Source organism: Neoarius graeffei, chromosome 3 (assembly GCF_027579695.1).
Source record: "Neoarius graeffei isolate fNeoGra1 chromosome 3, fNeoGra1.pri, whole genome shotgun sequence".
NCBI lineage: Eukaryota > Metazoa > Chordata > Actinopteri > Siluriformes > Ariidae > Neoarius > Neoarius graeffei.
In genome coordinates this window covers 26,762,796-26,789,192 of record NC_083571.1, presented here as the reverse complement: position 1 = coordinate 26,789,192, position 26,397 = coordinate 26,762,796, and the positions used below count along the sequence as shown (strand labels likewise).

The window sequence follows — 26,397 nt, the reverse complement described above, 5'->3', positions numbered from 1 at the left end:
AACAGGATAAAGCGGCTACAGATAATGAGATGAGTTTGATTTGAAAAAATAAGAAGGTAAAGCTACAAAAACTCAGTTCAAAGTCTTACGTGAAGCATAACATCAAAACCAGCTGATGGAAAATTTTGCTGAATCCTTCATCAGAAACAGTGAGGGAACATCCCGATAAAAGTTCTGATTGATATTCACAAGTAATCCAGTCGGAAACCGATCAGAAGAGAGAGAGCCTGACTGCTTTTCCGTGACTCAAAAAGCACTGGAAGTTTCCCAATGTCCTGCGAGCAGAGTTTTTACTCTGTTTATACCAGGGGTCATTAAACTACGGCCCATGGGCCAACTCCGGCCCGCCACCCCCCTTTGACCGGCCCCCAGCCACTTGAATCAGCCCTATGAGGCAATCCCCAAAAGTGGTCATGGCCTATTTTTTTTTAAAATTGCTTTCTGGCAAATAACAACATGTCTGCATCTTGTATTTTGTTGATTTTATCAATTAAAATTGATATTTAGTTATAAAATGAACTGTTCATATTTCCCGAATTTTCGTCATATGCTCGCAATCAAGCAGTGACGGGCAGTGCACGCGCAGAGAACCGTCAGTGTTCAGGACAGCAAAATGGCTAGCGGTCAGCGAAAAGCTGACAGAGTGTGCAGAGTTTTTAAAGAACAGTGGACCACTGATTATTTTTTCGTTCAGTGTAAGGACCGTGCAGTTTGTCTTGTATGTAAAGAAAGTGTGTCGGTTTTCAAAGAATATAATCTGCGTCGTCACTACGAAACCCGCCACAAAGAGTATGCTAGTTTGCGAGGGCAAACAAGAGAAGACAGGATTCGGAGGATGAAATGCCGACTGGCTGCACAACAGAATGCATTCCTTTGCCAAACCCAGATCAACCAGGCTGCTGTCCGAGCTAGCTATAAGGTAGCTACCCTACTAGCTACCCATGGAAAGCCGTTTACTGATGGGGACTTTGTTAAAGTATGCATGCTTGCTGTGGCCGAGGAGGTGTGTCCTGACAAGAAGGATGCGCTCAACGCGGTGAGTCTCTCCGCACCTACTATGACCAGGCGAACTGAAGATTTGAGGGACAAAGTGTATAACCAGCTGAATGAGAAAGCGTCAGAATTCGAGTTTTTTGCTTTGGCTATGGATGAGAGCAATTACGTGCAGGACACAGCACAGCTGCTGTGATCTATTGATCTATTGCTCATCATATTATAATTTCACTGATTTTTTAAATGTATTTATTTTATAGGCCTATCTATTTGACCTTTATTAAGTGCTGCACACAATTATTAATATTATTAATAATATCAACAGGCCTACCTACAATTTATAATTTTCCACTCACCTTTGCCAGTGTCAATCACCTCAACTAGGCAGATGTTTCTTACCTTGACAGCTTTGATGTTATTTTTATTAGAAAATAAATAAATGGAATATCTGTGGTATTTCAAATTAAAACAAAGTGTGAAGACTCGATTACTACTTTTGCAAACCACTAGTAAAGATAAACAAATATGTGCCAGGAATCAAGTGGGGGATATAGCAGTGGGGGGATGCAGCAGTGTGGGGATATAGCAGTGTGCGGGATATAGCAGTGTGGGGGATATAGTAGTGTGGGGGATATAGCAGTGGGGGGGATATAGCAGTGGGGGGGATATAGCAGTGGGGGGGATATAGCAGTGGGGGGGATATAGCAGTGGGGGGGATATAGCAGTGGGGGGGATATAGCAGTGGGGGATATAGCAGTGGGGGAATATAGCAGTGTGGGGATATAGCAGTGGGGGAATATAGCAGTGTGGGGATATAGCAGTGGGGGATATAGCAGTGGGGGATATAGCAGTGGGGGATATAGCAGTGGGGGATATAGCAGTGGGGGATATAGTAGTGTGGTGATATAGTAGTGTGGTGATATAGTAGTGGGGGGATATAGCAGTGTGGGGATATAGTAGTGGGGATATAGTAGTGGGGATATAGCAGTGTGGGGATATAGCAGTGGGGGATATAGCAGTGAGGGGATATAGCAGTGTGGGGGATATAGCAGTGTGGGGGATATAGCAGTGTGGGGGATATAGCAGTGTGGGGGATATAGCAGTGGGGGATATAGCAGTTGGGGGATATAGCAGTTGGGGGATATAGCAGTGTGGGATATAGCAGTGTGGGATATAGCAGTTGGGGGATATAGCAGTGTGGGGATATAGCAGTTGGGGGATATAGCAGTGGGGGATATAGCAGTGGGGGATATAGCAGTGTGGGGATATAGTAGTGGGGGGATATAGCAGTGGGGGGATATAGCAGTGTGGGATATAGCAGTGTGGGATATAGCAGTGGGGGATATAGCAGTGGGGGATATAGCAGTGGGGGATATAGCAGTGGGGGATATAGCAGTGGGGGATATAGCAGTGGGGGATATAGCAGTGTGGTGATATAGTAGTGAGGGGATATAGTAGTGGGGGGGATATAGCAGTGGGGGGATATAGCAGTGTGGGATATAGCAGTGGGGGATATAGCAGTGGGGATATAGCAGTGGGGATATAGCAGTGGGGGATATAGCAGTGGGGGATATAGTAGTGTGGGGATATAGCAGTGGGGATATAGTAGTGTGGGGATATAGCAGTGGGGATATAGTAGTGTGGGGATATAGCAGTGGGGATATAGCAGTGGGGATATAGCAGTGGGGATATAGCAGTGGGGATATAGCAGTGGGGGATATAGCAGTGGGGGATATAGTAGTGTGGGGATATAGCAGTGGGGATATAGTAGTGTGGGGATATAGCAGTGGGGGATATAGCAGTGTGGGGATATAGCAGTGGGGGATATAGCAGTGGGGGATATAGCAGTGGGGGATATAGTAGTGTGGGGATATAGCAGTGGGGGATATAGCAGTGGGGGATATAGCAGTGGGGGATATAGTAGTGTGGGGATATAGCAGTGGGGGATATAGTAGTGTGGGGATATAGTAGTGTGGGGATATAGCAGTGGGGGATATAGCAGTGGGGGATATAGCAGTGTGGGGATATAGCAGTGGGGGATATAGCAGTGGGGGATATAGCAGTGGGGGATATAGCAGTGGGGGATATAGCAGTGGGGGATATAGTAGTGTGGGGATATAGCAGTGGGGGATATAGTAGTGGGGGATATAGCAGTGTGGGGATATAGCAGTGGGGGATATAGCAGTGGGGGATATAGCAGTGGGGGATATAGTAGTGTGGGGATATAGCAGTGGGGATATAGTAGTGTGGGGATATAGCAGTGGGGATATAGCAGTGGGGATATAGCAGTGGGGATATAGCAGTGGGGATATAGCAGTGGGGGATATAGCAGTGGGGATATAGCAGTGGGGGATATAGCAGTGGGGGATATAGTAGTGTGGGGATATAGCAGTGGGGATATAGTAGTGTGGGGATATAGCAGTGGGGATATAGTAGTGGGGGATATAGCAGTGGGGATATAGTAGTGGGGGATATAGCAGTGGGGATATAGCAGTGTGGGGATATAGCAGTGGGGGATATAGCAGTGGGGGATATAGCAGTGGGGGATATAGTAGTGTGGGGATATAGCAGTGGGGGATATAGCAGTGGGGGATATAGCAGTGGGGGATATAGCAGTGGGGGATATAGTAGTGTGGGGATATAGCAGTGGGGGATATAGTAGTGTGGGGATATAGTAGTGTGGGGATATAGTAGTGTGGGGATATAGTAGTGTGGGGATATAGTAGTGTGGGGATATAGTAGTGGGGGATATAGCAGTGTGGGGATATAGCAGTGGGGGATATAGCAGTGGGGGGATATAGTAGTGTGGGGATATAGCAGTGGGGGATATAGTAGTGTGGGGATATAGTAGTGTGGGGATATAGCAGTGGGGGATATAGTAGTGGGGGATATAGCAGTGGGGGATATAGCAGTGTGGGAATATAGCAGTGGGGAATATAGCAGTGTGGGAATATAGCAGTGGGGGATATAGCAGTGGGGATATAGCAGTGTGGGGATATAGCAGTGTGGGGATATAGCAGTGGGGGATATAGCAGTGGGGGATATAGCAGTGGGGCATATAGCAGTGGGGGATATAGCAGTGGGGGATATAGCAGTGGGGGATATAGCAGTGGGGGGATATAGCAGTGGGGGGATATAGCAGTGGGGGGATATAGCAGTGGGGGGATATAGCAGTGGGGGGATATAGCAGTGGAGATGGCTGTGCCAGGCTAGTAATCTCTACTACACAATGAGGCCTGCTGGTGGTCATATTTGTCTGGGTCATACAATTCTATGTTATATAGCTGAGCCGACCCCGGCCCCCCATCACAGTCAGGAACGACAATGTGGCCCCCAGAGAAAAAAGTTTGGTGACCCCTGGTTTACACCAACTTTAACCTGCTGTTACTCCCAAAGTACTGAACAGATCTTAACGAGATACATTTCTTTGGAAACACACGTACACACACAGACACACACTTAAATACAAGAAGCATGTTTATTATTCATGATATAAAACACATTATGAAATGGTTCAAGTGCGCTGCATTCCTCTTGACCAACACCTAGTTTTAATATCGATTACAATAATTAATAGTAGATAAATAGAAATACTTAGAGAGTACAGAACTGAGATTAGAAAAAGGTACAGAAGATAAAAGGGAAGGAAAGAAAGAGAAAATCTGCACACATTTGGTCAGTGTTCAGCAGTTGGCAGAGCGACACAGTGTCCCATTCTTCACTGAACAGATGACAGCAGTAGTTTCAAAACAGTACACACTCATACACACACACACACACACACACACACACACACACACACACACACACAAAACCTAGATCCATGCAGAAGCACTTCCAGAGCCGAGCAGCCAGCAGCAGTCCGAAACGATACACATGCTCAGACACACGCAGCAGCAGAGCAGCGCATCACGGAAACATCCAGAACCGATATTCACACCCAGCCAGTTCGCAGTTAAAAGACACGGTGCGTAAGAAATGAAGAAAACGTTCAACGTTAAGACTTTTCAAACTCGGTTTGGCAAAGAAACCCGAGAAATGCATGTGCAAGTCTCCTACTAATGTTCACCCGATGCAGCTCGTAGATTAGCAGCTCTCGTTCCTGCCATAAAAATCACCTCACGGCAATCTAGTCCATGAGTAAATCCTTCTTCATAAAAATCATCTCTTCGGTCCAGTGACTTTCAGAGATGCAGAGTGAGAAAGCGCTGGTCCGTTTTAATCGAGTCCAGGTCCGAGTCTAATACATCCACGATGAGCGAGGGGTTCCTTCAGGTCTACAGATTCGCTACCAACCCCACGGACAGATGCTGGAACGATATGGTAGTGTTTTCAGAGGCATCCGTTCAGTTACTTTAGAGTTTGAACCATCACGCTTGGTTAATACTTTGCTGTAAAAGTGCAAAAATCTTCATCATACTGTAACTACTCTCAAATAAAAGGAAGAGAGAGAGAGAGAGAGAGAGAGAGAGAGAGGGAAAAATGTGAGTAGGGAGTGACTATGTGTGAGAGAGAGAGAGAGAGAGAGAGAGAGAGAGAGAGGTGGAGATAAACAGACAGGACAGGAAGATAGATAGAGAGAGAGCAGTGTTGTCCAGGCCTTCTGAATCATGAAGCAGCTCCAGGAGGAAGCTTCAGCCTCGTCTTCAGTGTGAGCCACTCCTCAGCATCACATCAGCTTATTTTCAGCTTCCACTTCAACAGAGTTTCAACTCTTCAATTGCTCAAAGAGGTTTATCAATGATCGTCACACCTGCACACACGAAAAAATCATTTTTTAACCGTACATTAGTTTCATTCTGTATGATACTGCAGGGTTTGACATTAAGGACTGCCCGATTGCCCGGGGCAAGTGAAAAATGCATTAGGGCAAGTGGGATATGTCCCTGACCCGCCCGACTGGGCAAGCTGGAACGAGCATATATTACGCACTAGCACCACAAAAATGAGGCTTTTTGATCTTTCATTTCAGTTCCTAAAAGCGTCCCTCACTACGTACCCGCCGTTATGTCTTGGCTGTTTTCTTAGTCTCGGTTTCATTTACTGCTTTGCAAGTTATTTTATCCCCCCCCGCTGGTGTAGTATGGGACGCGTACTGTTTACAGATAAAAAGTTAGGCCCAATCCCAATTCTAATTTCTACCCCTACCCCTCCCCCTTCCCCTCCTCCTTCCCCTTGGCCCTTCCCCTTGAAACTGAGCTACAAGGGATAGGGCTTGAAATTCAACCCTTACGTATTGGGATAGCCCTTCAACGATCGCATACGTCATCGCGTACCTCCGTCAGCGTTTACGTTAGCAAAACGCGACCAAATGCGTCATTGGCTGCGACCAGCCGCTACAGTCAGAGCCAGAGGCAGAACCAGAAATCTCTGCTGGCAGGGTGTGATTTGTTAACTAACACCACTGAATGGGATATCTTTGGCGCTTCGTGCACCACAGCCGAAAGAATGAGGTGTCAGAACACTCATGTAAACAATAAAAGCGAGAATAACAGAACAAAACGTACGCAGTCAAGCAACCGAAAACAATACTCACTCCCAAAGCTTTTTAGCAGCAGCTTGGATTTCAGAAATCGCTGCTCATTCTCAGCTCGAAAGCGAATCAAGCGGCGCGTTTCCTCTGGATAACAACTTAAAACACGTAAATAATGGAGAAAATACATTTATGACAATCTTTCGCCGCGGGAACCGCCATCTTTCTGAAATCCGCATGAAATCTCGCTGAAATCCGCATGGCATTGTGGGAAATCACTCAAACCCCTTCGTTCGGAGTCAGCTCCAGGAAAATCTCCGTTTGGAGGGGTACAGAAGCCCTACCCCTTCCCCTACCCCTCCGCGTTAACTGGGATTGGGATACCCCTACCCCTTCACGTGAACACGCAAAATGGAGGGGAAGGGCCAAGGGGTTGGTCCAAGGGGTGAAATGGGATTCGGCCTTAGTGTCGAGCCCTGTACTGTAATTAAACTGTAGCTTTTAAAGCAGCCACTAGATGGTGGTGTTGCTTACTAATAATCTCACATTCCTTCATAAATGAACTGTGCGAAGGATAAGTATATTTATGCTGTCGTTTGACCTGCAGTCATTCACTGATTATTCAAAGCTGCTATTGTTTTGGGGTTTATGGTAAATGGCCATTTCCAAAGAGTTAGCAAAATATATATTTTTAAACCGTCTATCATGTTCTTATGTATTATGCTTATATTATGAAGCTGCAGCAAAAAAAAGAAAATCTAGCCAGTTTGTATTCAGATTTTCTTGTGTGTATAATCACAATTCGCATCACACCGAGCTGTTGGTTTGTGTGCCTGACCTGCGTAGCTGCGCCCAGTGCTCATGCAGCTTGGCAATATGGTCCACTTATCCGTACTGGGATTATAGAACTCCACCGATGCCAGGTTACAGGAGCCGTCATCACCCCCGATCACATACAGCAGATTGCTGACCGCACACACTCCTACAGACAGACACAGGACCATCAGCCAACGCTGACTAAGGAGGCTTCAAGCAGGTTTGTTGTACAGCCCCGATTCCAAAAAGTTGGGACGCTGTATAAAATGTAAATAACAGAATGCAAATGCTTTTCCACCTATATTTTAACTGAATACAACACAAAGACAAGATATTTAAAATGTTTAAACTGATAAACTTGATTGTTTTTTTGTAAAATATACACTCGTTCTGAATTTGATGCCTGGAACAGATCTTTAAAAAAAAAAAAAAGTGAGGACAGGGCCGTGTTGACAACTTTTACCCCTTTACGACCAACAGGGAACAGGTTCAGTTCTGGTTCATGGATCAAATTTTGAATCTTTCAGAGCATTTTAACCAAAAATAAATTGGTTCAGAAGCTGAAAAGTTGGTTTCCAGCTAGAAGCAAAATAGAACTGGTTTTTCCAGCATGAACCGTGATGACGTCAGTGGGCGTGTCATTGGTTTGGAGAGGAAGCAGAGTGTAGCAATGGAAAACGCAATGGTAAAGGATACATCTTCAGAGAAAATGGAATGAAAACAAAAATCTGCAAAAACAGAACAAAAGCTCGCAGACAATCAACCATTGTGCGCCGCTATTTTGCTACGACTGTTTACTTCTGTTGTGTATCGAGCAATGCCTTCCATTCATGACACATCCTTGATTACAATGGTTCTGGGTTGCTAGCAGGCACCAAGGTTCAAAGAATCCTGAACAGAACTGGTTGAAGCACCTGTTCCCAGTTGGTCAAAAAGTGGTATCAGTTACTGTACATCAGCTTTACTTTTAACAACGCTAAATAAGCGTTTGAGAAACAGAGGACACCAATTATTGAAGTTTTGAAGATGTAATTCTTTCCCGGTCTTGCTTGATATATACAACTTCAGTTGCTCAACAGTCCGGAGTCTCCGTTGTCGTATTTTGCGCTTCATAACATGCCACACATTTTCAATGGGAGACGAGCAGGCCAGTTTAGCACCTGCACTCTTATCACAAAGTCATTCTGCCATTCAATTTGAAATGTGAACTCGCCAGACCACAGCGCACACTTTCACTTTGCGCAAGTCCATCTCAGATGAGCTCAGGTCCAGAGAATTCAGTGGCATTTCTGCAAGTTGATGATATATAGCTTTTGCTTTGCATGGTAGATGCAATGACAAACGGTTTACCAATAACGGTTTTACGAAGTGTTCCCGAGCCCATGTAGGAGTATCCTTTATGGAATCATGTCGGTTTTTAACGCAGTGACGCCTGAGAGAAAGAGAGAGAGAGACACACAGTCACAGGTGTTCAGTGTTGAGGCCAATTTATGTTGACAACCCAGTCCTCGCAGATAGCGTCGCAGCGTCTGCGTAGCCCCCCCACCTTCGCAGACGCTCTGCGCGCACCTCCCAAAAATTGTGACCACCGCAGAAGCCTTCGCAGACAGCGCCGCAGACAAGAGGGCTCTGATTGGTCCACTCTACATCCGCTGTACACACACTTCCGCTTCCCTACTTCCCCGGTTTGGTTTGTTTTCACGACCGGCATTTTTAAAAACACGAGCGAAGATGGAGCAGCATGAAGAGCGGTTGATTGAGGAAGTACGTACATCTATACGACTCCAGTTCTAGTCATTATAAAAAAAGTTCTAGTCATTATAAGTAACCGGAGGATAAACACTCCACTAACCACACCCACCAACTACTACTAGCGACTTCGCACCCCCTTGCGTTGTGCCGGTGAATAACATCGCGCACGCCTATTACTCCCCGCTCAATGATAAATTACAACTGTCTGCGAAAAGCTATTTGCGAAAGCCTTGTCGCAAGAGCATGCAGAGGCCTTTAGTTTTCGGCCTTACCCTTACGTACAGAGATTCCTCAGGAGTCTCTGAATCTTTTGACGATATTGATTGTTGATGGTGAAATTCCTAAATTCTTTGCAAGTGTACATTGAGAAATGTTCTTAAAATGTCGTGAACCTCGTCCCATCCTTGCTTGTGAACGACTGAGCCTTTGGATATGAAAGGGGAATCCTCAAATCACGATACTAAATCACCTGTTACCAGTTAACCTGGAGAAAAATGTTCCAAACAGGTGGTTTTTTTGAGCATTTCACAACTTACAACTTGTTGCTCTGTATCAACATTTTTGGAACATGTTGCACGCATCAAATTCAGAATGAGTGTATATTTACAAAGAACGATAATACCGGTTTAAATATCTTGTATTCAGTTCGGTTGAAAAGGATTTGCAAATCAAATCAAATCAACGCATTCTGTTTTTATCTCGGTTTTACACAGCGTCATATTACTCGCATGAAAGCGCGAGATGAGTCCTGAGGCAATCAGTGTGGTGCAAATGGTGCAAGACCTTGCGTTCTTTGTAGGACGTTGGTCGTTCTGCTCTGCGGTTTCCATCATATGATGTATTTTAAAACCGACTTCACATTTATACTTGACATAGTGTTGTAGAATGCTGTTGCACAACATGAAACCAGAAAACCTTGAAGAAAGCTTTGGTAACCGAAGTAGGTTTTTACTGTACGGTCCTTAGCATTAGTGGTGTAAAATGAACCAGTGTCCAGTTTACCTGCGTTCCGGCGACACATGTTCATATCGGCTACTTGTTTCCAGGTGCTGGAGACAGGGTCGTATACCTCACAGCTCTTCCTGACTAACGGGCCGTCGTGCCCGCCCACTGCGTACAGCAGACCTTTTAGCACACCCACCCCTGTCCACCAAATACACAGAGTATAAACTACAACCTATGAACAATAAATATTTAAGAGCCATGTACGTGTGTGTGTATAACCTGCTCCACTGCGCCGTGTCCCCATCTCTGCCATGTACGACCACTCGTTAGTGTTCAGGTTATACGCCTCCACGGTGCTCAAACACTGGCGTGTCGCTCCATCATACCCGCCAACTGCATACAGTATACCTGCGCATATTCACATTTCTAATGGCATATGTATTGTAGAAATAAATGCAATACGGGACATACATTATGTATACATGTTTATCCTATTAGATTTTCTGCATATACAATATACAGGCTCCACTCACCTCCGACCACGCCCACTCCCACGCTGCTGCGCCGGGTGTTCATGGGAGCAATGTGGAACCATTCGTTGGTCTTCGAGTTGTACGCCTCAACAGTAGCCAGACCTGCGTGACAAGCATACCTCGAAACCTTTCATCTTCTGACATGAGCCAGTGAGGTTTTTCACCTTCACTGTGTTTTCTGAAGCAACGTTTTTGTACATATTTCACATACTATTAGGGGTGGAAATTATACTTCGTGAAGTATTATTTTAGAGAGAGTGCTTAGACTTTACTTGGGTATGATAAAAACTGAGGAAATATTTGTACTCTACCAAGGAAAACAAAACTTACTTTTTACCCCTCATGCTTTTATTTAGATCTTCAAAAGTACTCATTACAAATCACAAACCGCTTCAGAACATCCGGTCATTTCAGTTTAGCGTCTTCATCAACGAAAATAACAACTATCAAGGATCGTGCAGATTCATCATCATCATGCTACACAATAAAGGTAATACCGTAGCTCTCTGTGTGCGCTCGTGAAGATGAACCGGTTGCAAGACTGCAGTGTTGAACCTGACGAAGAACGTCCCCGGCGCTACCTCAGTAAAATTCTTCGATATGCTGGAGAAAGTAAAGGCGTATAAAATGAAGCGTCTCCTTCGCCTCCCGATTTGAAAAAGCGTGTTGAGGAAAGGTTTTGTTAATTTGCTTGAATTAAGTGGCTTTTTTTTTTCGCGGTCTGGTTTCCATCAAATCCTGCGCTCTGATTGGCTGGCGAGCGGGTCCGTACCCTACGTTACGGACCTCTGGCGACTCGCTCATTCACAACAAACATAGTAGCGATTTTTGTCAACATTTATTTTCTCATTTCTCAGGAGAACATGGATAGCGATAACGGCAGTGTTCACAGCAAAAGCCAGTTTTACTACCCTGAGGAAGAAGAAATAAAAGAAAACATTTCAGGAGAAAGCTAAAAACCTGTAACTGTTGCTAACGCCGAGCAAAAACATGGCTGAATCCTGAATGACTCCTATTTGTATAAATAGGGGACTACATAGGCAGCAAAATGTAGTTTTTTCCTGCCATGGAAGTGCACTTGTATACCGAGGAGGAAGCTATTTGCATGACAGCCGTGAATGAGGATTCAAAACGGCGGCTCAGCTTGGTTTTCCCTTTCGGGCACTCTCGTTTTCTGTTAGAATTTGGTAAAGAAAAAAATAAATATATTATTTACCAGGTTAAGGTCGGTCCGTATGGTGAAATACCGTGACCTCGGCCTTGAATACTGACCTCGGCCCAGAGGGCCTCGCTCAGTACTTTCAAGATCTCGGTCACGGTATTTCACCATACGGACCTCTCAGCTGGTAAACACACACACACACACACACACACACGTGTGTAATTTTGCTAAGCAGCAAGTCAAATTCTCGCTAACAGTAAATACTAGATATTTACAGAACGCCATACTTCTGATTAATTCATTAGCAAATTATGTAGCATTAGTCATGTGTATGACCAGCAAATTTCCAAAGACTGAGTGACGTTTTCTTTTTTTTTTTTCCAAGATATTTTTTGGGCTTTTTTTTTTTTTCACCTTTATTTGGATAGGACAGTGTAGAGACAGGAAACGAGCAGGAGAGAGACGGGGAGGGATCGGGAAATGACCTCGGGTCGGAATCGAACCGGGGTCCCCGGATCCATGGTATGACGCCCCATCCACCTGAGCCACGACGCCCCCCTGAGTGACGTTTTCAGGCAAAACGCTGTAGTTACTCTCAAATGAAACCCACCTTAACGGTTTTAAATAATAAACATGACCTTTGACATGAAAACGAGAATTTCATTTTATTAGTCAAAATCATTTACCTCTTGCTTTCTACCCAAGTGTATTTAAAAGTATCAACTTTAACATTTGGCTGGATACTTCCTCTTTACTGAGAAACATCTTTACTTTCACTTTAGTATAATTGACGTGTGTTACAGTTTATTTATGAACATCACTGACGGTAACTCAGACTAAAAATAATGGACAAAGCCTCTGTAACGTCATTCATAGGATTTCCAAAGAGTGGACGTGAAGCTCAAATAAGGAGGCTACAGGCGTCGCCGTCTTGGCAGCGCCCGACTCCGCCTAACTCCCAGCATGTCCATAAATGGAGAAAGGGGCAGGGATAGTGAAGCCTGGCTGCTGGAATAAGTACAGCTAGAACACGCTTACTAACCTCAACGCTAACAAGCTAGCTATGCAAGCTAGCCAACAAGCTACTGGCTAAACTAAAAGGAGCCGCTCCATAAGATACAGACCATCACCTCAACGGCAGGTTTACCAAAAAAAGACCACCACCAGGTGTGTAACCATCCGAAAAACATACTTGATCAAGTAGTGTCATCTTTTCAATCTTAATAATCTTCTATATAATAAGCGGCAAAGCTTGTTTTGTTTGTTTGTCTTGAGCTAACGTCGCCATTTCTTGATGGAGTTTCACCAAATTTAGCAAGTAGGTCCGGGGATGACCTGGAATTTTGCAGATATAAACAAAATTCATGTACGGGCCCCAGCAAGGTCCCTGGAGGGGCACAACATCCATCCACCCTCTCATGCAATGCCTTTCACGTTACATTTATCAACAAACTCTCGACAGATTTTCACTAAACTTGGCATGTCGGGACAGGAGATAGCCACAATTTGGCAGAACTCAGAAATTCCATATTTGGGCCCCAGGGGGTACCCGGTGGGCCGCTGGGTGGTCGATGTTTGGATTTTTTTTTTGTCTTGGGTTAACATCACCATTTCTCAACAGAGCGTCACTAGATTTGACATGGAAGTCTGGGGGCAACCCAAAATTCTGCAAAACCCAGACAAAGCCCGGGTCACCTACTAGTTGTTAATAAAAACATTAGCGATAACATTTCCCCCTCATAGCTAAGATAACTAGTGCTAGCTTGGTTAATAGCTAGCTTGCTAGGAGTGGCTGAGTTTTGACAGCAGCTACAGTTAGATGGTCACACACTGTAGCACAGTGTATCTGATATGAAACAATCGACCAAACCCGCAATTTAGTTCAGAGAGGTGTCTCTTGGTGAAATATCGAGTGTTCCTATGTGAATCTTCACGTTGAATGGATATTATTTCTGTCAAACTCCAAAGTGTAAACTTTTTAGTCGCTCAAGCTGTCAAATTGTCAGTCTGAGCCTAATTTACTGAAAGGGAGACCCTGATAAACTTCATTGGCAGTGACTGCATCAAAAAAAAAAAAAAAATATTGAAAGGCAAGTACAATCTATCGGGAGATCGCGAGTTCTACTTACGGTCGGGTCATACCAAGGACCATCACAAAAATGGTGCCTACTGCCATCTGACAAGGCACGCTGCAATACAGATGTGAGTGAGGAGTCAGTCATGCTCTCGCGGTTACCAGAGGACCCGCCCCCCACTGTAACCCTAGCTATGTAATAGGCGAGAGGCCGAGGGCTACGGAAACAGAGATCGGCGCCGCCCTATGCGCCACATGGCGTGGGGAGGACTTTGAAGTACAAAGCGAGTTCAAGTAACTTACACATTACTACGCCTGTAAAAGTTGTGTTTGCATGGAGAAGCTCTTAGACAAAAATAAGCAAGACTCCATAAATTATTTACATAAATCCATCACCTGCAGTGAATTTAGCTTGAGTTCTGAAGTAATGCCAGCTAGCGGCTAACAAGATGACACAAACCCAGCTGTCACTCAAACCGGCCCCGCCCTTATTATGTACGGCTCAGTATAATTTAAACTGCTGAATTATAGAAAAATTCACCCCCCGTACAGTAGTCATGACAGGGGGAAACCAACTACAGAGACTGAAACCGTTTTTTGCACCAGACTGTAAACATGTTGGACGTTTTAACACAGGGGTCTATAGAGATCTTGCAGTCACGTGACCGGAAAGTACACAGCTGCCATCTTGTCGGTAAAAAACACCGCTGAATACTGCTGCACTCGTGTACAAAATGGATCAATTTCAACCGACGGACTACACGGCTCATTTTTCTAATGAACAGATAACTAGATATATATGTCTAAAATAAACGATCTACAGATTAGTGACCCTTATCGATTACCGGACGGAGTTTTCACGACCGTGTCAGTGGATATGGAACTGCCAGAGGTGGAATACCCAGACGTGTATAATTACCTCATAAACTTTCCCTCGCTGTTCAGTGGTGAAGCACTGCGTGCTTATAAATCTCTGGACAGTTATCTCTACAGAAATTCAGGATTTGTCAGCTGCCCTCAGATGTGGATTCTTGTAAACAAGAAAATAATCCTCATTGGATGGGTAAGTCACTTAAGTATTACTAGTACTGATACTAGATATATCAGTAGTATCTAGTATAGCACTGACCAGCTGATTATAGAATAGAATAAGGTAATTCCAGCTGTAATTCCAAATCGTCCGTCTTGTTTACCATGGATCTGGCGTTGGAGAGGTAGAGGCTTGGCAGTGGAGGTTTGAGTGGCTGTTTTCTGAGCTTAGTCAACAGGTTGGCTCTGCCTGCAGCCTCGCTTTTGCTTCCTCTCCCGATGCCGCCTCCTTCGCCTGCCAGACCCGATAACAACCCATGGAGACCCCGCTGGTCTCGCTATCTCGTCCGGAATGTTGTGCATGCGATGGAAATTGCTACAAACCGTCATTTTCTGCTGGAAACCAATGTCCAGTAAGTCCATACGGTTGTAGTGGATATTGAAGTCCGGTACAGACGAACAACACGCAAAAATACACACAAAACGTGCACAGGTAGGGAGAGCTTGTAGCCGCAGCCGTTGTAGTAGAATTGTATACAGTAGGGTTTTCCAGAAGAAAAGGTAGAAGTAGAAGGCGGAAATATGGCGTTTGACCGACAAGATGGCGTCTGTTACAATCTGGATCGGCTGTGACGTCACATGCAAGATCTCTATGGGAACTGACTCGCTTTTGGAGCCTGCCTCAAGTGGTCATTTGAGGAACTGCAAGATTTTAGCACTTCCGCATTGGCTTCACTTTTCAGGAGCGGAAGCTGCCACTCGAGGTAACTGCACCGAGATCTCTTAATTTTCTTTACATGAAAGTAGACATTGATGAGAGAAGCTGTCAGTACTGTCAGTGTCGCAGGGTTTCTATCTTGGCCTTTACCTGTACTGCCATCGAAACCTCCCACAGCGTAAAGGAGTCCGTTGAGAACAGCAGCACCTAGTGTGGACCTCCGGTCCTGCATACTGCTCACACAGCACCACTCGTCTTTCACAGGGTCGTACGCGTCCACGGTCCTCACGCGCAGAGAGCCGTTAAAGCCTCCGACAGCATACACCATGCCACCCATATACACTACACCTACACACACAAACATGTGGAGGAATCAAAGTGGTGTATATTAAGAAATCCAGAAAGAATCAGAGATTTTACACACACAGTGGATATAAAACATGTACACACCCTGTTAAAATGATAAGTTTTTCTGATGTAAAAAACCTGAGACCACGATAAACAATTTAAAAACTTTTCCCACCTTTAATGTGACCTATAACCTGTACAATTCAATTGAAAAACAAATCTGTTTGGGGGGGAACCCCGTACAATAAGCTGGTTGCATAAGTGTGCACACCCTTAAACTAATACTTTGTTGAAGCACCTTTTGATTTAATTACAGCATTCAGTCTTTTAGGGTCGGAGTCTATCAGCCTGACACATCTAGACTGGGCAATATTTGCCCACTCTTCCTTGCAAAAGCGCTCCAGATGTGTCAGATTGCGAGGGCGTCTCTTGTGCACAGCCCTCTTCAGGTCACCCCACAGATTTTCAATTGGATTTCGGTCTGGGCTCTGGCCGGGCCGTTCCAAAACTTTAGTTTTCTTCTGGTGAAGCCATTCTTTTGTTAATTTCGATGTATGCTTGGGGACATTATCGTGCTGAAAGATGAAATTCCTCTTCATCTTCATCTTTCTAGCAAACACCTGAAGGTTTTGGGCCAAAATTGACTGGTATTTAGAACTGTTCATAATTCCCTCCACCTTGACTAAAGCCCCTGTTCCAGCTGAAGAAAAACAACCCCAAAACATGATGCTGCCACCACCGTGCTTCACCGTGGGTCACCGGCGCGGGAACCGGGGGTGCGGCAGCACCCCCTGGTGGTGGACCCTCAAAACTGACATGAACATAAAACAAAACTTACGTGAAAATATATTTGTTTATTTATTTGTTTTCATTTGGCTCTGCTGATTTTATATGTCATGTTTTAGATGTAGGATGATGAGGGCTACATTTTAGTTATTTAAAAAAGGATTTAATTAAAACTTATAACTTAATATGTAGCCTAGTGGACCATCAGAATTTTTTTTTGTCGTGACGTTGACGTTCAGCTTTTCAGCGCGCGAAATTACAACAGGAAGCGAGTACGAGTCGACCGTCTGTAGAGAAATACAATGTTAGCACATTTCCAGTTTGGTATCTGCGTTGGGTGTGTTAAACCGTGTGGATTTAAGTGGAATAATTGCGAGAAGTCATATGATCAAGACAGCGTTTTAAGGTAAGGCCATTTGGTTATTAATTGCCCGCTGTGTCGTGTTCACTTGAGCCTATTTGGTATGCCTTGAACAAGTGCAGGTGTTGCTAGCATCGTGCTTTGAAGTTGACTCAGATGTAACTACAGTCTTAAAAAATGTTCGCTTAAAACGGTGTGTCCATGCTCATCATGTTTTACTTTTCTTAATGGAGAGTGTGAAATACCGCTGCATCACTTTTATGAGTGATTTTTTGCAATAGAACACTAAGTTAGTGTCACTAACCCATAGTAGTAGGATGAGTGGGTTCATGGATTTCGGTCTGTTGATTGAGAGAACCATGGTGTTTGTGTTGTTCTGTTTCGTGTGTGTGTGCGTGCGTGCGTGCGTGCGTGCGACTAACTACTGTATTTGAAATGCACACTCGCTTGACTGGATCTGGGTATGTAAGGCTGTAATCGGGTGGAATCCGCGTCTCCTTCAGTTTATCTAGAGCAGATGTAAAACCTGCGACTGTTAAACCACAGCTGTGCACTTCTGCTTCTAAAATAACCTGTCCTTCGTAATCGTGTTAACTGAGAATTGTCATTGACAGACAGGCTTCAGATTCTTCCGTCATCACTCAAAAAAAAAAAAAAAAAGTCGTTTTTATGGATTAGGCCTATAAGTAGTAGGCAGTTTAACGAAATATTGCAATTGCAAGCTTAAAAGGATTTCGGACGCCTGATTGGTTAAAATGCAGGAAATTGCATCTAAGAAATACAAAATTTTCTGGGGGAGGACCCCCAGACCCCCCTTCAAAAAAATGTCCCAGGTCATGTCACAGCACCCCCTGCCGACAATGTCTTCCTGCGCCACTGCCGTGGGTGTGGGGTTCTTTTGGTGAAGCGCAGTGTTGGTTTTGCACCAAACATACCTTTTGGAATTGTGGCCAAAATGTTCAACCTTGGTTTCATCAGACCATAACACATTTTCCTACATGCTTTTGGGAGAGTTGATGTATTTGTTTGCTAAATTTAACCGAGCCTGGATGATTTTCTTTGACCCTACCTCATAGTCCAGACATATGGAGAATACGGGAGATTGTTATCACATGTAGTACACAACCAGTACTTGCCAGAAATTCCTGCAGCTCCTTCAGTGTTGCTGTCGGCCTCTCGGCAGCCTCCCTGGCCAGTTTTCGTCTTGTCTTTTCATCAATGTTGGAGGGACGTCCAGTTCTCGGTAATGTCAATGTTGTCCCATATTTTCTCCACTTCTTGATGACGGTCTTCACTGTGCTCCATGGTATATCTAATGTTGTGTAAATGTTTTTGTCCCCTTCTCCTGACTGATACCTTTCAACAATGAGATCCCTCTGATGCTTTGTAAGCTCTCTGTGAACCCTGGCTTTTGCTGGAGGATGCAACTGAGTAAATGTCTGAACTTTATTTGGGGTGAATCAGAGTCATTTTAATTGATGGGAGGTGTGAACCCAAAAAGACTGAATGCCGTAATTAATTCAAAATGTGCTTCAGCAAAGTATTCGGTTAAGGGTGTGCACACTTACGCAACCAGCTTATTGTACATTTTTTATTTATGTCCCCCCCCCCCCAAACAGATTTGTTTGTTTTTCAATTGAATTGTACAGGTTATAGGTCACATTAAAGGTGGGAAAAGTTTAAGTTATATACGGATATCCATTTATAAAAATACCCAATACCCATAATTTACTATTCATATTAAAGTTGATGTGTCAAAATATAAAATTGGCAGAAAAACTAAATTTCATACAAGACCAAAATCAGCCAGATACATATTCAGTGGATGGATGGGCATCTGTACCTGCTCGACATCGTCTGGATGGCAGTTCTGCCACTTGGAACCATCTCTCCTCTTCAAAGTCATAACATTCCACACTGCGGATAGCTTTCGGTGCTTGGCCTCCAACAACCACCATCACCTACAAAACGGACACCATTGAAAAGCGGTTTACTGGCCTGACCGCAACTATAACTTGAACACACGCTCTCCATTTCAACTCTTTTTGATGACTAAACGGGTAAACCAGCAGCCCAAACTTCAGCAGCAGAACAAAAAGTATGGAGTCAGTTTGGAATTTAATTAAAAAAAAATTTGTCTTAGCGGCTTGTGCTTCTTGGTCAACAAGAGCGCTCCGAAAGCACAATATCCCCCGCTGGAAACGATGCCATAACTTTGGTAAATTGCGACTCAATTGAACCAAATTGCAATACGTGTATTACAGACATGTAACAAAGAATCCTGTTGAGTTTTGTGAAATTCCTCTAAAAATATGTGAGAGGAGTTGATTTCAGAAGGCAAGTACCCTTCCCGGGACAGACGGACTTCGCCACGACATAATCCCCCTTCGGGCCTTTCAGCCAGTCTCATCTCATCTCCTCTAGCCGCTTTATCCTGTTCTACAGGGTCGCAGGCAAGCTGGAGCCTATCCCAGCTGACTACGGGTGAAAGGCGGGGTACACCCTGGACAAGTCGCCAGGTCATCACAGGGCTGACACATAGACACAGACAACCATTCACACTCACATTCACACCTACGCTCAATTTAGAGTCACCAGTTAACCTAACCTGCATGTCTTTGGACTGTGGGGGAAACCGGAGCACCCGGAGGAAACCCACGCGGACACGGGGAGGACATGCAAACTCCACACAGAAAGGCCCTCGCCGGCCACGGGGCTCGAACCCGGACCTTCTTGCTGTGAGGCGACAGCGCTAACCACTACACCACCGTGCCGCCCCTGAACTGCATATCAGCATACTAAATATTTTGTTTGTTGTCTCGAATGTAGTCGACAACATATGTGGGTATTACATTACATGTGGCTACGCAAGCAAATGCAACAAACAAACTGAATTTCATAACCTGGTTACAGTCAGAAGTTTACATACAGGGACATGAATGTTACTGTAATCAGTGTAGGAAATTCATGGAAAATATCAGCCAGACCACAGGGCAGGCAACTCTGAAAAGTTGCCTGCCCCAATTTCAACTATAATCCGCTGTAATATCGCATAATTTTTCGAAAAAATTGTAAAAGATTTTACATACCGGTATGCAGCTCTACACACCTTACAGTAGATAGTTTGTTTGTTGTCATCGGATACCAGCCAGTCAAACTCTTGCTTCCAACTGTCCACAACAGTTCTCCTTCGCTTATCTTTATCATATTTTTGTTGTGCTTTCTTTCTCTCTTCTTCAGTTTGTTTTCGCTTTTGAGAGGTCTTTGGTTCAGGTGGTTTTATCCCAAGATAGTCACACAACATTTTCAGATATTTGGAACAATCAATTTTATGTGATATTTTGACAAAACTCATGTGGTAGGACGCTGGTTTTCAAAGTCACAGACATAAGGGGTGTTCACACGGCAACTTTTACTCCGGTGTAGCACCGGGGCTGCCCCGGTAGAGCGTTCACACGGTACAAAGTTATAGCGGTGTAGCCCCTGAAAGCTGCTTAAACCGGTGCAAATCTAACCCTGCTCGGGAGGTGGTTTAAGAAATTTACTCCGGAGTAAATGCTAGTTTGCGGGGCAGCACCGATATAAAACGGGACGTCTGAACGCTACGGGGTAGACTCGCTACGCGTGAGGAGAGTTGATTACATACGGGCATTGCATAATTTGCATCCTGGTATTTTGCGCTTCCAAAATGGCGAATATCAACAACAACAGAACTGCGTGTCTTCCAGTGTTGCCAGATTGGGCGGTTTTAAGTGCATTTTGGCGGATTTGAACATATTTTGGGCTGGAAAACGTCAGCAGTATCTGGCAACACTGGTGTCTTCATCCACGTTGTTTTCCCGGCGCTTGGTGATGCCATGGCAACCGGGAAAAGGAAGTACATTTTCACGCATGCGCATATTTCATTTCCGCATTATTACTATCGTATAGCACGGTCGCAAAAACTGCCGTGTGAACGCAAGTGGGGCTGCACCGGTGCTAACACGCTTCTCTCTACTAAGCAGGTTTGTGACGTGTGAACGCTCCACAAAATTTACACCGGTGTAAGATATATCGCAACAAAATACATCGGTGCAGCATCGATGCAAATACGTGCCGTGTGAACACCCCTATTGACCCTTCCCACGTGACGTCACGACAAATGCGGCTGCCATTTTGGACATGAACTACCAGTAGTCTACCACAGCCAACAACGAGGAATGACGGCGAAGCATCGAAAGGAATATAGCCATCAAAGAAAGTTTTTACTTTCAGCAAGACTTCCATCATGCCATTATATTGTTGTGCACCTGGATGTAGTAACCATCAACACACAAGGCAAGGTTTATCATTTTATCGGATCCCGACAGATGCTGACCGACGGAGAAGATGGATAGCGGCCATTAACAGGAAAGACTGGCAGCTCTCGGCATACCAGTGCTTGTGTAGTGACCATTTTGTTGGAGGTAAGACGAATAAAATTAGCCAGAAAAGGCATTACATTGCTGTTAACATTCTGTGGCGGCGAGTGTGTAACCAAATAGGTTAAAATAACCCATTGTAACCTCTTTGTTCTTCTGTTTTTTATAATCTTTACTTTCTCTGCATGTTTTAAATTTACTTTAACTTTATTCTATTTTATTCTTTATTCTATTCTGCTGGTTTCTTTTTTCTCCTCCTATTTGAACTACTACTTCATTTTATTATTTTATTTCTACTATTGTTTAATTCTTATTTTCTTTTAATTAATTGTTTTAGAATAAAAATAAAATTATTTCATGTAATTTTATTTCGCTATTGTTTACCGTTTTTGTTTTTACTTCTGTAAAGCACATTGAACTGCCATTGTGTATGAAATGTGCTATATAAATAAACTTGCCTTGCCTTGTAGTAGCTATTAGCTAACGACATTAGCTAACGTTGTGTTCCTTTGCTGTTGGTAGACTGTAGGACAGATCAGAGGTAATGTCCTACAAATAAGTGTTCAAAACAAGAGGAACATGTATTTGTCTCTTAAATCCAGGCCGTTCCCTGTAATCTGTAACAACGGTTGGAGAAAGTAATGGCAAATAGTGAGTGCACAAACCATAGACGGTAAACTGTACACAGCGCCAGGGCAGTGTGATGGTATGTCTACTTTTAGATTGTGTTAGCTTATCAATGAACACACTCGTCACTCGACGAGTTTCACGTCTTTACGACGGATACTTAAATGTGTGTTAGGTATTATTGTCGCAGTCTAAGCAGTCATTGTAGCAGCTAGATGAGCGAGAACTCAATTTTTGCAAATACCTCTCCCTCTGCTCGCCCTGTAAATGCCCTGCGTCGCTGGATAGTGAAGGTGTTTTCTGCATCTCGCTCCTTTTTCTTTTATGTTTTTCGTTTGTCATCTTCCTCGCATTCAAACCGATTCGAACCGAAGTCCACTTCATGTCCAAAATGGCGGTCGAGTTTATGAAGGTCACGTGAGTGGGAAGGGTCAATAGATGTGACTTGGGGAGGATTTCACTGAGCTGTGTGTACTGAGCTCTCCGATTGGCTGAACCTCCGAAGCAACAGCCAATCAGAGCGCTCGTTTCATTTCTCAGCAAAAACAATATGGCCGCGCCCGCGTCGGTAAACAAACCAACAGAATCTAGTGAAAAGGTCTTGAAAAGTGCTTCAATATGATGAAATATCGAGAGAACGATGAACCCCCTCAAAGAGGGACCGCCCGTGGGGCTGGCAACTTATAAATTCATTCCGCCCTTGCTGCAAACGGACTGCGACGGGCGGTGGGGCGGGCACCCATTTCCTACACTGCTGTAATATTGGGCTTTCAATGATTTCTTTCAATTGTTTTTTTTCCCTCCAGTGGCAGAATGATTCCACAACATACATCTTTAACAGAGTAAAAAAAAAAATTGTTGTTACACAAGTTTTAATTTATCTTGGGCGTTCTGAAAATAAACACAGGGTCAAAACTATACATAGCACACCTGATATGTGGTTAAAATGTCCCTTAGGAAGTTTCACCTTGACCAGACGCTTTTGTTCGCCATCGACAAGCTTCTGGCAGAATTCGGGTTGGATATTTGTCCTCACTTCTTGGCAGAGTTAAATTAAACGTGCTATTTTTTTCCTGGCACAGACCCAGCTTTTAAATGCAGTCCACATATTTTCAATAGGGTTGAGGCCAGAACTCGTTTGTTCGCCTGCTTTATCCTCCACAACCAGCTCTGATGTGTGTTTATGGTTATTGTCCTGTTGGAACACCCAATTGTGTGGTCTGAGGATATGCTGAAGAATTCTGAGGTATCCCTCCTCCTCCTTCGTTATTCCATTCACTTGGTGCTACCACCACCAGTTGGTACAGTGTTCCTCTGTGGACAAACAACTCCATCTTTGTCTCATCTGACCAGTCTTTTTCTTTGCCCATGTGGTCAGCTCTAAACTTTAGGTCAAGCTTGAAGGTGGTGATTTTGGAGCTGTAGACAGCAACATTAGTGTTCCAGCAGCTTCCAGTTCATGGCAGACCTGTACCTTGGTGGTTTCTAAGTTGTTCCTGACCATCAGAACCAAGTGCTTTTCAGCTGAGGGGGACGGTTTGATCATCTTCCACCAAAAAGATCCCAGTAACTTGTACTGACTTAGAACTGATCATCTTAGAATCTGCAGTTGTTTAGAAATGGCTTCAAGAGGGATACCGAGTGTGTCAATCTATGATCCTCTTTCTCAGATCTGCACTGAGCTCCTCGGACCTTCCCACTGAACTGTGTGTTGGACAATCCAATGAGTGTCAAGAACTCTTAGTATATTGCACATAGAGAAGCTACCAGCTATAAATCAATCATGATCTCGAACAGGAAGTTCAGAGGACTTGGCAAGTTTGAAACTTTCAGCACCACCGAGTTCATAATCCAAGTGCGTGTGTACATTTTTGACCCTTACTGACTTCAGAAAACCCTAAATGAATTTAAACTTGCACACCAAATTCTCGTTTCTTTTTTGTATTGTATACGTTTTTTTTAAAATCTTTTTTTGTGTTGCTATGGTGAGGTGAACATGCCACTAACTCCACTGTACATCATGCAACATGGCCCAAAGTTCATGTGCTTATTCAGTGACACAGCTCAGTAATATCCACACGCCAATAATGGCTCACGCCCCCCAAATCGCTCCTTGCCCTAATCTTACGTACTATCGAATGCCTTTTAAAAACAGTTGTGTCCTTTTAAGAAACGCTGAGCAAGGATAATAAAAACACACACACCTTCGGGTAGCTGACTGGTGTGCGCACTCTGGTGCGTACGGTCTTCATCATGGAGCGCTGCTCGGCCGGCAGCAAGTGGTACTTCATGGCCTCAATCAGGTAGTCTTTACAAGCACTGCTGTTCTTCACCAACGTTTCTTCCTCCACCCTCTGCACAAAAACATCAATTCCTACACCATCCATGTTTCTATGCAAATATACCAACGCATTTAATCATTTCTATCAGCTTTAAGAATATAATTACGCCATGTCACCAGTGAAGTGCAAAAGGTGTTATACTTTTCTCTTCCAGTTACATTCGATTAAGTGCTGTGGCATTTCTGTATATTAACCAAGCAGTAAAGGAGGTCATTTTATCGTAAAGGGGAATTTTATTGCATGTGTGGGACAGAAATATAGCCTAGTTATTGAAGCATAAGCGATTTTAATCCTCGTGTCGCGCACAAACCTGTACGAGGTACTCTCTGGAGAGGAGAGGCAGGCGTACGTGCTCCATCAGATGAGACATATGTTCCTGTCGAACGTCCTTATCGTGTTTGACCCACACGATGACCGCCTCGAACACCTACACACACGAACACAAAGCGGCTGATTAGCATTCTCATCCAGGCTGCTTAGCAGAAAACAGCATGCTGCATTCCATTCCATTCCATTTTAACAGCCCCTCTGTGCTGACTCCTGTTGCCAAGTGAACCAGGACATCCCTGGACAATCCTTCTGCATGATGCTTGTTGCCAAAGCAACGATGCTGCAGAGCATCATGGGACAGCCGTAGCAGTAAACAGAGTCAGCTGGGAGAACACAAGTTGACACATTATGGCTGATCACGTCATACAGTGGTGCTTGAAAGTTTGTGAACCCTTTAGAATTTTCTATATTTCTGCATAAATATGACCTAAAACATCATCAGATTTTCACACAAGTCCTAAAAGTAGATAAAGAGAACCCAGTTAAACAAATGAGACAAAAATATTATACTTGGTCATTTATTTATTGAGGAAAATGATCCAATATTACATATCTGTGAGTGGCAAAAGTATGTGAACCTCTAGGATTAGCAGTTAATTTGAACTGCTTTGAAGTGAAGTGGGCACCCTGTTTTATTTAAAGAACAGGGATCTATCAAAGTCTGATCTTCACAACACATGTTTGTGGAAGTGTATCATGGCACGAACAAAGGAGATTTCTGAGGACCTCAAAGTGTTGATGCTCATCAGGCTGGAAAAGGTTACAAAACCATCTCTAAAGAATTTGGACTCCACCAATCCACAGTCAGACAGATTGTGCACAAATGGAGGAAATTCAAGACAATTGTTACCCTCCCCAGGAGTGGTCGACCAACAAAGATCACTCCAAGAGCAAGGCGTGTAATAGTCGGCGAGGTCACAAAGGACCCCAGGGGAACTTCTAAGCAACTGAAGGCCTCTCTCACATTGGCTAATGTTAATGTTCATGAGTCCACCATCAGGAGAACACTGAACAACAATGGTGTGCATGGCAGGGTTGCAAGGAGAAAGCCACTGCTCTCCAAAAAGAACATTGCTGCTCATCTGCAGTTTGCTAAAGATCATGTGGACAAGCCAGAAGGCTACTGGAAAAATGTTTTGTGGACGGATGAGACCAAAATAGAACTTTTTGGTTTAAATGAGAAGCGTTATGTTTGGAGAAAGGAAAACACTGCACTCCAGCATAAGAACCTTATCCCATCTGTGAAACATGGTGGTGGTAGTATCATGGTTTGGGCCTGTTTTGCTGCATCTGGGCCAGGACGGCTTGCCATCATTGATGGAACAAGGAATTCTGAATTATACCAGCGAATTCTAAAGGAAAATGTCAGAACATCTGTCCATGAACTGAATCTCAAGAGAAGGTGGGTCATGCAGCAAGACAACGACCCTAAGCACACAAGTCGTTCTACCAAAGAATGGTTAAAGAAGAATAAAGTTAATGTTTTGGAATGGCCAAGTCAAAGTCCTGATCTTAATCCAATGGAAATGTTATGGAAGGACCTGAAGCGAGCAGTTCATGTGAGGAAACCCACCAACATCCCAGAGTTGAAGCTGTTCTGTACGGAGGAACGGGCTAAAATTCCTCCAAGCCGGTGTGCAGGACTGATCAACAGTTACCGCAAACGTTTAGTTGCAGTTATTGCTGCACAAGGGGGTCACACCAGATA

At 44.1% G+C, this 26,397-nt stretch overlaps 1 protein-coding gene across 2 annotated transcripts in view; it reads right to left on the bottom strand.

Annotated features, from left to right (window-relative positions):
• Positions 1–4,452: 4,452 nt before the first annotated feature.
• The window catches only part of klhl2 (kelch-like family member 2), a 96,131-nt gene continuing 74,186 nt past the window's right edge, over positions 4,453–26,397 (bottom strand). For both annotated transcript variants that reach the window (XM_060916576.1, XM_060916577.1), the window contains exons 7-15: positions 24,670–24,786; positions 24,222–24,371; positions 18,834–18,951; positions 15,646–15,843; positions 10,513–10,614; positions 10,259–10,387; positions 10,037–10,177; positions 7,305–7,448; positions 4,453–5,746 (exon numbers count right to left, since the gene is read on the bottom strand). In XM_060916576.1, the coding sequence (XP_060772559.1) occupies positions 5,718–5,746; positions 7,305–7,448; positions 10,037–10,177; positions 10,259–10,387; positions 10,513–10,614; positions 15,646–15,843; positions 18,834–18,951; positions 24,222–24,371; positions 24,670–24,786 (1,128 nt within the window). In that variant the 3' untranslated portion in view covers positions 4,453–5,717. The remainder of the gene's footprint in view (positions 5,747–7,304; positions 7,449–10,036; positions 10,178–10,258; positions 10,388–10,512; positions 10,615–15,645; positions 15,844–18,833; positions 18,952–24,221; positions 24,372–24,669; positions 24,787–26,397) is intronic.